Here is a 14,577-nt window from a genome sequence, read left to right on the forward strand (position 1 = left end):
GGATACGACAGCTCACTGATACAGTATGGCGAGCAGCATGCTCCTGTACTATATCACTATTAAGCCGCTGCCTACTCACCAACTACTGTCATACCACGTGCGTAGCCGGCAGTTGGTGGAAAGGGAATAGTATACAGCAGGCCTGGTCGCTATCAGCCGCTGCCTACCCACCAACTACCAGCAGGGCACGTGCGTAGGCTACTGTTGATGAACAGGAACACTGTTGCAGCCGGCCATACCTCCTTGGAAACCTACCTTCGGCTATAAATACCCCAAATGGTATGATCATCTAAACACAACATATCTCACATTATCATCATATTATACCTGATATCTGCTCTAGCAATCTCTTAATATATTTTTATATTTAAAGAGCAATCTAGTCTGATTCTCACGCCGGAGGGTGGTCACAAGGAGGAACCCCCCCCCCCCCTTCTCAGTGACGAGCTCACGGTGTCTGTTTTGCAGGTTATCAGAAGAACCATCTTCCAAGGGTCTAACCCCTCGTGGGAAACAGCTATCCAACCCCCAGGTTACCAGTAATCTGCCCGGGGTCCGGTTAGTGTTTCTTCAATATCAAAACTAATTTGTATAAAATCAGACAAACAAAATGTTAAATAGTTCTAGTCTTGATACTACTAGAATCACAAACATATTACCCCTATTGGTAGAGACGTCACGTATTAAATATTTCATAGTATTTTGTTGTTGCTAAAGTTTAAGTAAGCAAAAAAAATTAGTTAAATTACACATGATAAAATGTGCGGGTAGGACATGTTGGTTTTTGACAAAATATGCATGTGAATAAAATAAAATAAAAAATTAATTACACGTACTTCTGGTTTGTACTTTAAACGTTGAAAGAAATGAAGGGGAATGAGTTTTAGAAGTGTATGATGATGACTCGTTCCTTTTTACACTTGACTAGTGACTTTGTTTTTACTTTTAAAACACGTTTGGCTAAGAACTCTCACGGTTTACATGCGTGACCCGTCCTTGCTAATTTTTAAAAAACTATATCAAATGTTACAATAAAAACTCTTACAATTTATTGGTTCAACCAATCAATATAGTCTTAAATCAATCCACCTTTAAGAAAAAGAAGGCAGACATCATTGACTTTCCGTCATTTTCAGAATAGTATCACCTTAATGTAAGAAACTAGATACTTAAAACACACTCACAAATTCACATGTATCATGCTTATAAACAAATACCAAAACCAAAATAAAACGTTATAATAAATAATTCCATTATTTAATATCAAATATGCCAGCTAGTATCAACGTGTCTAAGTTTGTGGTTAGGTACTAGTTATCATACATTTTTAATAGTTAATAGTTAGATAATTGGTTAGGTACTTCGTATTAGATAACCCAATGGTAAAAGGTCACTGTCAGCTAGTCTAATTTAGTCATACGGAGCCTTTAAACATCTTCAAATTATCTCCAGTTCTGGGAAAAACTCATCCATCTGAAGACCCACTGTTTGTAACACTTGGATGCAATGGGAAGCTTGTATTGTGGCCCTAGGTGGTTCCGGTCACTCCCATTTCTTACTGTATATTTATGTGTTTTCATTCGAAAAGTTTTATATGCAGAATAAATTTACTCGTTTGTGTTCGAAAGTTTTGAGCCCGGTCACACTAGTTTACGAAAAGTTTTATGCGTAGTGAGTCCAGCCACTCCAGCGTTTTCGTCCAAACTTGGCCATATCTCGGTCGCCCTCAGGGTTGAACCGGAGATCACAAATATCCCGGTTTTCCTTCAGAAAGCCACCAAATCCCTGCCCAAAATGTTGTATATGAAGATCGAAATGAGTCTCCATTAAAAACGCAAACTTTCTACCGCTACATCACATTGTGAAAAACACATGCTTATTATACATACTTTTTATCTCTTCACAAAAGAGGTCAACATAGTGGCGGACCTACACCAATGGTGTAGGTGTCGACCGGCCGTATGAAAAAATCTTTTAAATGTATATATATGTTAAAATACCAATTGACCCATATAAAATGTTGACACTAACCCTTTCAACCCATGTGTAATTTTTTCCTAGGTCCGTCACTGAATTAAGAAAACCTTTTCTAAAAAAACTAATATATTCCCAAACTCATATCCGTCCCATTAAAAGTGTCATAATTTGAAAAACACAACGTTTTAGGTAGATTGAATTATTATCTTTTTTGCTTACCAAATGACAATAATGTCATTAAAAATTGGGTCCATCGATATTATTTATTAATGCTAACTGTGTGTAATTAAGAATAAACTTTGAAATAACTAATAAATTTTGAAAGTGAACATTTGTAACGAGTTAAATAAAAAACAAAATATAGACATTGTTAACGGGAGACGGAGAAAAATAAATTTTTTTTTTTTAAATTATTAGTGTATTTATTTAATATAATATTAATATCACATGCCAGCAAGTACTATCGTGTGTAAATTCGTGGTTAGGTACTACATATCACACTCTCCTCTCCTTCATCCTCCCTATTTCCAAACTCACAATATCTTCTTCTTCTTCTTCAACATTCATCTCATAACTAACAAACTCCATACCAAAATTATGATGAAGAGTGTAACAAACTACCTGAAAATGTCAACTGATCCAACCGCAGCCACTTTAATCAACTCCGATTTAAAAGAAATCGGAGACGCTACCAGAAAGCTAGCAAACCATGTTATCAAGCTTGGAGTCAGCGGTGGGTTTGTTACCACCGTTCTCCAATGGTTCGCGTGCTTTGCGGCCATGTAAGTTGTAATCAATACGCCTCTCCACATCTTCTTCTTGTTGTTAAATGTTAATGAATGAATGAATGAATGAATCCGGGTGTGAAGCTATAATCCGTTTCTTTGATGTGTTCAAATACTATTTGTTAATATTAGATCTTTAAAATTAATCAGATCAGTTTTTTTTTATGATCAGCTCGACTAGGCTCGAGCTTAGCTCTTTCCCAGTTTTTTTTTTTTTTTGTTTTTAAAGATCGAGTTTGGCTTGTTTATCATTCATTAAATAATTTAGAGTAAGCTGCGGTTTTTGTTCACGTGTTTGTTCAAATTTACGGTTTTAGTCCAATAGTTTTAAATATGTGATTTTCGTCAACAGATCCTGCTGCATCAGAAGCAGCAGCTTCCTTAATAAACTCTGATTTAAAAGAAATCGGATTGAGCTCGGCTCATGAGTTGTTTTGACTTATTATGTATTTTGAGAAAAATTTTAAACGAGTCTAAGCTAGGCTTGATGTCGGTTGTGTAGTGTGAAATTAATATATAGAAATCCAAAAGAGGTAAAACGTAAAAATACACAAGGCTTGATAAGGCTCGAGCTCAGCTCGTTTTGAGCTTTTTTTTTCTAAAGATCGAGCTCGGCTCGTTTATTATCTATTAATTAATTTATATATGTTTTTACTTTTTACTTATTTTTATGTATTTTGCCGAAAACTTTAAACTAGCTCTTAAGCTAGGCTTGAGCTTTGCTCGTTTTGCGTTTTTTTTCCAAGGATCGAGCTCGACTTGTTTGTTATCTATTAATTTTATATACGTTTTACTTATTTTTAGATATTTTGAGAAAAACCTTAAACTAGCTCAAGCTAGGCTCGAGCTCGGCTCATTTTGAGCTTCTTTTTTTTTCTCTAAACATCGAACTTGGCTCGTTTATTATCTATTAACTTTTTATACGTTTTTACTTATTTTTAAATATTATGAGAAAAAACTTCAATTAGCTTAAGCTAGGCTCGAGCTCGGCTGCGCAATGTGAAATTTATATATAGAAGTCCAAAAGAGGTCAAGCGTAAATATACACAAGGCTCGTTACTGCTCGAAGAAGCTTGGCTTGTTTATAGCCTTTTATCGATCCGAGCTTGAGTAGCTCGAGAGCAGCTCGGGTTGTTTGCACTCCTAATCCTAGCTATGCAACATTATCAAATTAAATTTCTTCACATTGTAAATTTATTATTTGTTTTGATGATGTATTATGTTGCAGTTATTTGCTGATACTGGATCGAACAAACTGGAGGACGAATATGCTAACGTCTTTACTGGTGCCTTATATCTTCTTAACGATTCCTGACTGGCTGTTTGGAATTTTGCAGTAAGTATCAACTCGTGAATATGTCCAATTGTTCATACTTTATGTTTCATAAATTCATATTTTGATTCGTGTTTTCATCAGTGGAGATGTCTGCAAATGGATCACCCTAGTTGGAGTCATATTACGTCTCTTCTTTCCTAATCATTTTCCAGGTCAAATCACACCACCCTAATATCATGTTGTGATTGATAACTGATAAGTGGTAACTGATAACTGTAACCGGCCCGAGCTTGACTTGTTTCAAGCTATTTTTCTAAAGCTTGAGCTTTGCTCATGAGTCGTTTTTCAAGCTGAGGCTCAGCTCGCTTACAGGGCCGGCTATAAGGGAGGGCCGGGTGGTCGATGGACCCCGGCCCGGCATCCCGATAGGCTCGGATTAAAAAAAATTATATATATTTTTATGAAAATTAATATGTATATATAATGTTTAAACATAGTTAAACAACCACTAGCTTGGTTTAGTGGCAAAAGGGTATGACTTTCAACCCAAAGGATATGGGTTCTAACCTTGAGACATTTTAACCATAATTTTTATAAAAAAAATGTTTTTTACACAACCAAATCATAAGGCCCGAAAAATTAAGGCTCATTTAAATATTAAATTGTTTAAACCCAACAAGAACACCTTTTTATTTAGGCCCAAAAAAAATTTCGCCTTCGGCCCCAAATTTTTTTACCGTTCTCGGAGCCGGGTCTGCTCGCTTATTATATGTTAATTAATTTATATACGTTTCTATATATTTTGAGAAAAACCTTGAACGAGCCTAAGCTCGGCTCAAGCTCGTTTAGTGCCTTAAATAAGCCAAAGATCGGTTGTGCGCCTATGTAGTGTGAAGTTAATACACATACCTCGAAAAAGAAGTAAAACTTAAAATTACCTAAGGTTAGTTAAGGCTTGATGAGTCTAAACAAGCTTCCAATGCAAGGCTAGATCTCAATCTCTAAACGAGCTTTCTTCGAGACTCGGGTTCGACAACTAATCGAGCTTTCTTTGAGACTCGAGCTCGAAAAAAGCTCGGGCTCGATAACTAAACGAGCTTGCTTGGAGGAGCCCGAGATAAATTATTCTCGGCTCGTTAAGGCTCGAAGAACCTAAACGAGGTTTCCATACAAGTCTAGAGCTCGGGTTCTAAAACTAACAAAAACTAAACGAGTTTTCTTTGAGGCCGGAGCTCAAAAAAGCTCAACCTCGTTTCAAGTTTTTTATCGATCTGATCTCAAGTGGCCCGCGAGGAGCTTGGCTCGTTTGCACCTCTATTGATAACTAGTAACTAGAGGTGGCAAATGGGTTGGGTTGGGTAGAACGAGTCATGGGTTGAAATGAGTCATGGGTCAAAACGAGTTTGAGGCAGAACAGGTCAATTAAAAAAAGGTTTGTTTTGGTTTGGGTCGGACCGGGTTTTGAGTTTTTTTTTCTTTTTTTTTTGTGAACGAGAATAATAGTGGAAACATTTTATTTTATTTTATTTTTTTTTAATGTTTGTTGAGGAGTTTTCTATTAAGATCAAAAACCCTCAAAAAAATATTCAAAAATAATAATTAAAAAGTTATAACTCAAAATATAAATCATAAACAAAAAAAGTAAAAAAACACGAAAATGTTTCCTACATTGTCCTCGTTCCATAAAAAAATAAAAATAAAAATAAAAACCACCGAGAATCGAACCGAAACCGAAAAATCGACGAAAACGAAACAAAGAGCCAAAACCGATTTTTTTGGTGTGTTTTTTTTATGGAACGAGGACAATGTAGGAAACATTTTAGTGTTTTTACTTTTTTGTTTATGATTTATATTTGAGTTATAATTTTTTAATTATTATTTTTGAATATTTTTTTTGAGGGTTTTTGATCTTAACAGAAAACCCCTCAAAAATTTCCAAAAAAATAAATAAAATCATAACTTAAAATATAAATAAAAAACAAAAAATCTAAAAAACTAAAATGTTTCCTACGTTATCCTCGTTCCATAAAAAAATAAAAATAAAAATAAAACCCCACCGAGAATCGAACCGAAACCGAAAAAATCGGCGAAAATGAAACAAAAAGCCAAAACCCGACCACATCAATCGAAATCGAAAAAATCAATCAAAACGGAACTAAAAGAATTCATAATTGATAACTAAACAGATTACTTGGTGTTACCGGGAGCGTTGCTTCTACTAATCGTGGTATCTCCAAGCTTCGTTACCGGCTACGTAAGAGCAGGATGGATCGGCGTGATTATTTGCTTAGGCATCGGATGTTATCTGCTTCAAGAACACATTAGAGCTTCCGGAGGATTCAGGAACGCGTTCACGAAGAGCCACGGGGTTTCTAACTCCATTGGTATCCTTCTTCTGTTCGTGTTCCCAGTTTGGGCTTTGATCACCTTACTGTAAATATCTGCAGCGAACGCGTGTTTGTTGTGAGATTATTTGTGCTTTCTGTATCGGTTATGATTCGTGAAATCTTTCGATTGATGTGTGTATTGAAATTCGGTTAGTGTGTATGTAATTTCGGACTTGTTATTGTTTTGATTTGAATAAGTTAAGTGAAGAAGGGTTGTATATTGTGACTTATGAGTCTGTTTTAAGCTTTAAAGTTTGTTGTTATGAACAAGGATGATTTTATAATGGTTTGTTTGAAATATAGGTGCACAAACTGGATTTTGGTTAAACCGGATCGGTTTTAGCCAACAGAAGTCAAAACCGGTTCGGTTTGAAACATCGGTGCACGCACCGGATTTTGGTCAAACCGGATTGGTTTTAATACATGCTCGGTTTTAGTCAACAGAAGTCAAAACCGGTTCGGTTTGAAACATAAGTGTACAAACCGGATCGGTCTTAGTCGACAGAAGTCAAAACCGGTTAGGTTTGAAACCAGTTTCTAATATAAATAATCCGAACAGATAGAAACTTGTCCGGATCCAAACTTATTTCAACCGAAACATAATCACACTATTCATCCGAACTGGTAGAAACTTACCCATTTTGGACACTATTTTGATATATGAGTTTACGTTATTATTGAAATTCTGTTCAATTTCGTTGACCTGACACGATCATCCCGGTTAAAGAAAAAAAAACTAGACATAATCGACAGTAAGCTAATCGCACCGGTAAATATTCTTTTGAATTTGATACTATGCACAAGCACACCAACTATATTAGTTGACTAGTGCATATTGTTAATTGTTGTACCAGTATGACTAGAGATTAGATTTCTGTTCAGCCATTTGGTAACACCAAAATGAAGTTAACAACTACATGAGATTAGATTTTGGTTCGACGTTTTGCTAAACAATATACGAGGCTATGTTCAGGGTTTCTCTAAACTTTGAAATTAAACGAGTTATAGGCACATTTGTTAATTCAGTTGGAAGGGTTAATTCACTAATTGTTTAATTTATGTAGTAATCTTCATACCTGATGAATCTTAGTAAGCTAAAAGAAATAAAAATCTTAGTATTTTGTTGGAAATTTGGTTCTAAATAACCATAACTATTGACTATTGGCAAATAACCGTAACAAGTATCGCAAATGGTCAATTCTTGGAGATGTATTCTTGTTATAGTTAACTAAACAAATTGGCCTATTAGCTCAGTTGGTTAGAGCGTCGTGCTAATAACGCGAAGGTCGCAGGTTCGAGACCTGCATGGGCCATTGCATTTATCAGTTTTTTTCTAAGCCTTCACTTTATAAAAAAGAACAATATTGTCATTTCTAGCCCTTTTCAAACGTAATATTTAACGTAATCGTGTTTTTTCTAAGAAGAAAACTGTTTTCGAACACGTTTAAGTAGCACCTGTATGTTTCAAATGACCTTCGCGTGATTTTATTATATGTTTTATATGATTATGAAAACTTAAACCAAGATACGTCGAAGTTATGAAATAAACTAATGCTAAACTAAGTTACAATACATTACAACCACAGAGAGGCTCTCCATAGAGGAATGCCCGTCTCTTAGGGGTGTGTTTTTTAATTGTACCGGAATAAATAAATAACCCCACCCACCCGATTAAACTCCTGACACGAACCTGAGATCAATTAGTTAGGTCGGTATTTGGGTTAAAATATCCTAAATCGGGTAGACCCGATCAACCTGAATTACTCAAGCTAATGAGTATTTTAAGCCCATGCATTTATTTATTATTTGTTCATTTGAGTTGTATGAACTACCCATAATGTATGCTTCAGAATTTCAGATAATGAAAACTTGTTTTAGAATATATACATTTATGCGGGCGCCTCGTTCCCATAAATATTAATAACACTACCAGCACCTTCAACCTTTTTCTGACGCCTCGTTTAGAGTTCTCAGTGGCTTAGGTTGAAGGTGCTGGTAGTAGTGTTTTGTTGTACATGGTGCTTTAGTATCTAGCACCAATTGCAAAAGGACCAAAATGTCCTTCATTTATTATAAAACTCTAACGGTGTTAACGCAGGTGCATTTGAAATGAAAGCGTTTTGATTGAAATAACATATTTGAACAAGCCACGTAAACGAAAATGCACTTTTACTCCAAGTAATTCTTATCATTTGATGGTGAAGCATAAACATTTGTTATATTCTAAACGGACCTGAAGAAATGAATCAATGATCACACCACCAAAAATGTGTGTTCTAATTACCCGAATCGTTCTAAAGAACGAAGGATTCCCACATACCTAAAATCCCTCCAGACAACCTAACTGCTTCAACACAGTCGTGTTTGTCAATCCAAAATTCATTCTTTATGGAATTTGCTATCATAAACATACTATTTTCAAACACTTTATAAATTGGATTCTGTTTTGTTACGTGTAAACAAGCTTAATTTACTGTATATATTTTTTTTTCATACAGGTAACATTTGCTAGGTATACATCTTTAGGGTGTAAATTGCTTCACTAAACAGGTGTTACTACCTGCATTCTTGATCAACACGTGCGACAAGTAAAACGTTATACTTGATGTGTAGATTGTAATACAAGGAATCAAAGCCATTCATTTTATTCATTTTGATCTAAATAAACTTTGCTACACACGCGAATAATGTGGTAATATGTGTAAAGTGTGTTAAAATGGTACATTTACTTAAAGGAATAAACGGTCAACCAACATATTTTACCTTAAGGTGATCGCACTACCACATCGCATTATTATTCATTGCATGCATACACTTTAAAGGACATAACTTTTTCTACATAAGATATGTTAAACCTGTTAATAAAAAACCATGTGTGTCAATTATACACCAAAATAAAAGCATGTTTAATTGTTTATGCATTTTTTTATTTCGAAAATGATTTTTAAGTATATCATGACATGCATTGGCCATTTTTATGTTTTAACCCTCTTTTACTTTATTAAAAACTAATGAGTCAAATTCTTTAATCCTTTCTATTAAACTAAAATGGCTTATTATTTGTCAAACCAAAACTCATTCTTTATATTTGATGCTTCATAGAATCTTATTTTCCTAAAAATATTCTTCCGCTAGCTATATGTTAAAAATATATAGTGTCAATTCAAATATCAAACACATTTGTGTTATTTCTTATAATTGTGATTTCTATTGTTTGTATTTTGTAACATGTTATTGGGCTTGGAGCTAATGGTTGGGATTGCACATGAAATTTGATTTGGACTTGCTTATGGAAAGATGGGCTAAAGTCTGATGGGCTAGATGGAAGCTTATGAAGGTCAAGGCCTATGCTGTTTGTTATGAATAACATAAAAGTCGTGTTAAACGTATGGATTTTTGATTTCGACATATTCTCCTGAATTTAGATCTCGATTCTTCTTTGTTTATGATTAAGGTTTGATCGTTTCTTTTGGATTCTTGATCGATTGTATTCGTTCGTCACAATAGTGATTGACAATTCTGTTTATTAGTCTTTCCATAGAACGATTGTTGATTGTATCTTTAGTTTTGTATTGTGATCGAGTTTGATTAATGATAGTGGAAGCATGATTTCTGACACTATATGTCCTTTGCGTTCAATTTGCTTCACTAAATGCATGTCTACTACCGGCATTCTTGACCAATACACCCGAACTAGTTTGACTTTGTTAACTACCTGGCTACCCTTAACGAGAGGAATCAAGGTCATTCGTTTTGATTCAAACAAATTTCGTTACACAATCGAACAATGTGACATTACGTGTTAAGTGTGTTAAATTGGTGTATTTACCATAAAGGGTCAATCTCATAATTTTCCCTTTTGTTAAAGGGCCCCCTTTTTTTCATCCCAAAATTTCTTATATAATATTTCTTCCAGTGATATAGTAGTCATTATTTGATATGATAATTGATTGAATAAACTGATTACAATAAAATATCATGTAAGCAGACAACAAATTATATCGTAAGCAAATAATGTATGAGCATTGGCGGATTTTAGTGTGGACCAAGACGGGCGCGGCCCACCCAGCCTTTTCATATAGTAGTTTAACTTTTCCGTAATAATAATAATATTTTTTAATCAATTTCTAGTTATACTTTTTTTTATTTGCAAGATTTCACTATTCGGTAGGTAAAATCTTTGGTCCCCTCCGTTTTTGTATCATTTTGCAATAGCGGTGTCTCTCTCGGTGTGCGGGCATTTGCGGGTGTTTCATATTCCGAAATCAATACTGTAATTAAGCAGTCGTTATGTGTTGAGTCCAGCCCATCTATATTATTATTCAAAATCCTTCAGCTCACCTATATCATGTGTTCACGATTCGTCGTTATACATAAGTATGATATAATTGAGTTTAGATGTAGATATATGTATTTTGTTTGGTCAACCAAATCAAAGATGTTATCTTTCAGAATTCAAAAAAGATAAATGCATATAAACACTATATGAAAAGTTAAGAAACATGTGACGTGGAAATATTAAAAGTCGGTTGGCTGAGTCTGGTACTAACCCATGATTGTTAGTTAGTCATACATTCATACCAAGTATTAATCATCAAAATTATGACAATTTAAAGTAACATTTATCCTTATATTTATACTAGTTTTTAGCCCGCGCATTACGCGGGTTTATTTAGACATCTTGTTTTTAATCATTTTGCAATTTTATTAGTCTAATAATTTGTTATATTTTAAATCAAGTTTTGTTTTGATTTAATATGTATATATTAGTTTTTTACGTTAATTATATTTTGAACAACAATAAAAACAACGAACATCTAATAGAAAAACCATACATGTGCTCACAAAGGTTATGCCAATTAATCCATCTTTATTTGGTTGGATTATTTTATAAACTTCATTATTATGTTCATGGCAAGTCAAGCATACATTTAGGAATCCCTATTTAAGGGTAAAGATGCTTGAAGTTTTTAAACGGTTGGATGCCTTGTAGAAGGTACTTTATATTCTATCATCTTTGATACTTTCATTTTGTATTTATAGTTTTTACATTTTTGTGTTTGCAGTGCCATGTTGTCGGTCATAAGTACACTTTTTCAGGGGCACCAACTGCCCGTCCAGTATCCCGTGAGAAATCTTTTTGAAACTTTATGTCGATATCAAGTTCACAGCTCTCACACCCAAGTGATCTTTCTACAATAATAATAATTTTAATTTGGTGGGCGTTATTACCGAGCGAGTAACTCACACGTTTGACTGTTGTGCGGTTCTATGTCAAAACTAATACCTAATGTTATTTGATTTATTTCAATAATCAATAACTAATGTACTAATGAATATTATAAAGAAGCATTCACAAATAAAAGAATTTTTCAGCCACTCGGTAACTTCCTCAGAAGATGCATGAATGGCTGTTAATTTTATGTCAAGTTGAACCAACCGTCAATATAATATTAATGATAAAAATATAATTGAAGTTCAAATGAGAACAATAAAACACATATTAAGGATAAATTTTGTCTTTCTTTGTTGAATTTGCATCCAAAAACGACTCACGGAGTCGAAGCACAACACTAAGGTTAATAAACATACCCAAACTTGCAGAAGATATCGGATCGCCTCATCTAAAAAACCAGCACAGTATGAAATTAAACAGGCCATAAAAATAGGAGCTTACGAAAGGAAATTTTAAAGGTTTCAAAATTGTTATCTGCATGTTTGAAAACAAAGAGGCTAGGGGCAATCTAGTCGAGCCCATTAAAAAAATGGAACAACTCATTTGTTAAAGTTCAAGTTCAGCCCGGTTTCGGTTTTGGTTAAGGCGGGAAACCGAACGGTGTAACGAACTAACCGAACCAAACAAATAACCGATCAGTTTTTAAAACTCTTAAACAAAAAATGTCGGGCTATATGTTTAAAACCATATTTGTTTTTAAAACTCTTTACTAAAAATTGTGGGTATGAAGGTTTGTACGTTTAAAAAACAAATGGCTTCGGGGCAGTCTGTTTAAGTACATTAAAAAAACAAAGAATAGTTCATGAAAGGGCAGTTTTGTACATTTAAAAATTGTTATCTACATTTTTAAAAATAAATGGGCCGGGGGCAATCTGCTCAGGTTCATTAAAGAAAAAGAACAGCTTATTTTATAAAGTTTAAGTTCAGCTCTGTTTTGTTTAAGGCTACAAACCGAATGATGCACACCCCTAGTCCATAACATGCATATCAAATCTGAGCCCGAGCGTGACCTTTTTCGTGAAGACTGAGGTGCATTAACGTTTATAAATGGAGATGATATTATGTACTACACGGGTAAATAACAAAAAATATCAACCTCCTACTCATTCTATTATCAGTCATCAACATATTTTAAACGTACTCGTTCAATGGCTTCACATTCCATCTCTAGTTTATTGCTTTGTCGAATCTATAGGAAGCCATAAATTATAACCTTGGATGCACCTTGGTATTATACTACCTGCACACCATCAAAACATGTATATCAAATATATAAAAAGGTAGCTCTCAGCTTTTTATAAAAATACTTTTAACATTAGAATAACAAACTTTTTATTTGCTATACAGTGCCTTCGTTCTTACGTCTAACAATATGCCCAACTTTTGTACATTATCACACTCATGGAAGCAGCCTAGAATATATAAGCATTTAGTTAATAACTATAGAAAATTGCAGCATGCAGTGGGATCAAAATTTGAAGTGTCTTGAAAGTTAAAACTAACCTTACTATGTCTAGCCCTTTTAATACTTAAAGTATAAGCTCCCTGAATAGTTGCTATTTTTCTGAAAAAATATGATAGTAATCATTATTGAATAATATTTGGGAACTTAAAATGTGACTAACAATTGCAATTTTTAACGACTAACTGGCCCACTGCTCGTCTCCATTCCCCGAGTACCGAAGACCACCCTCAATAGGAAACCCGCCATAGGTGAGAAAAGGATGATAGAATCAAACCTCAGTCTACTAAATTCGAAACCCCCTAATGAAATCGTCCGAACCTTCGATCCTTTATGCTCGAAGCTGCAAGGGGGTCTTCGACCCCTACTGATCACGATCTCAAATTCTCACAATTTCTTTATCTGTTAGTAGCAGTGGATGCTGAGATCAAGTAGGCGAATGAGACCAAAGGCAAAAAGGATACCTCAAAACTTGAATCTGCAACAGCTTAAAGTCCAAGTAATACCCTACAAAGAAATCAATATGAAATTTAACAAAACATCATTATATAACAATTACCTATTAATACCAGAAAGCTAAAGCAAAACCTATTCCCCTATATCTTTCTGAAGGTGGCTAAGTAAAAATAGCTGAAATGTGCCTAATTGAATAATCACAATTACATCTTAGTGATTTTCAACACAATCATGTTGATTTATAACTGTGTGATGCCAAATTTGAACTTTAATTGTGTATAGTATATTAAAGCTTAAAAAACACAACATTTGATTTATAAAATAATAGAGTCACTTAATTTTAGCATAAATGAACCTTACATCATATTTGCAAGCAATTTGGATGCGTACAGATTATCCATACTCAAATTAACAAAGATTCGATATGCATAACAAATGCAAAATATAGAATGAAAATTGAAGTATTCATCATCTTCAGATCAATAATATTCGGAGCAGTAAGAACAATTAAGTGAATTGAATTAGATGGAACAGCAACAAACATATGACCAACTAAAGCCGAGGATGATGACCTTGAGTAGGGTTCGTCATCGATATTGGATTGCAGCGTAAACTAATTGAAACAGAGGTGAGTTGCAATTATGGTAATGATTGTTACCCAGGTTCATGTTCTTTTTAACTTTGTTCTTGGTGCTAGGCGTCTGTCAAAGAAGATTTGTCGTCACCCATCGGTGGTTCCTTAGGGTTAGAGACTGAACTGTAGGCAGACATAGGTTTTTAGATCCATGTATGGTATCTGGGTTTGATACTGGGTGTGATATCCTGGTATTCTCACACAGGCATTTCATCGAGCAGTTGGTATGCATACATTATATACAATGTAAAAAGATCAAATTAAATTTAGTTCAATCCCAAACTCAAAAGTTAAACAATACTACAAAGCCTTTCATTCAAGCATCACTATTCAGATACGTAGTGTTGTATATATAACATTAAGC

The 14,577-nt window shown here is 34.3% G+C and overlaps 1 protein-coding gene and 1 non-coding gene across 2 annotated transcripts; both read left to right on the forward strand.

Annotated features, from left to right (window-relative positions):
• The first annotated feature begins 310 nt into the window (after positions 1–310).
• Positions 311–6,645, forward strand: LOC143551073 (cold-regulated 413 plasma membrane protein 2-like). The gene is made up of 5 exons (XM_077041591.1): positions 311–327; positions 2,568–2,759; positions 3,991–4,098; positions 4,180–4,250; positions 6,225–6,645. The coding sequence occupies exons 2-5, from the start codon at positions 2,575–2,577 to the stop codon at positions 6,473–6,475; spliced, it is 615 nt and encodes a 204-aa protein (XP_076897706.1). The 5' UTR covers positions 311–327; positions 2,568–2,574; the 3' UTR covers positions 6,476–6,645.
• A 1,019-nt stretch (positions 6,646–7,664) lies between these two features.
• On the forward strand, positions 7,665–7,738 carry TRNAI-AAU (transfer RNA isoleucine (anticodon AAU)). The gene has a single exon. It is a non-coding gene; the product is annotated as a tRNA-Ile (tRNA).
• The last annotated feature ends 6,839 nt before the right edge of the window (positions 7,739–14,577 follow it).

Source organism: Bidens hawaiensis, unplaced genomic scaffold (genome assembly GCF_021521415.1).
Source record: "Bidens hawaiensis isolate Kalapana, Puna unplaced genomic scaffold, B.hawaiensis_p1.1 tig00016259_1, whole genome shotgun sequence".
Lineage (NCBI taxonomy): Eukaryota > Viridiplantae > Streptophyta > Magnoliopsida > Asterales > Asteraceae > Bidens > Bidens hawaiensis.

Bases quoted from the DNA above. Each gene is read 5' to 3' on its own strand.
- LOC143551073 (XM_077041591.1), top strand. From the start codon at position 2,575: ATGATGAAGAGTGTAACAAACTACCTGAAAATGTCAACTGATCCAACC. The intron at 4,099-4,179 runs GTAAGTATCAAC...TGTTTTCATCAG, and splicing joins TGGCTGTTTGGAATTTTGCA to TGGAGATGTCTGCAAATGGA. The intron at 4,251-6,224 runs GTCAAATCACAC...ATAACTAAACAG, and splicing joins CTTTCCTAATCATTTTCCAG to ATTACTTGGTGTTACCGGGA.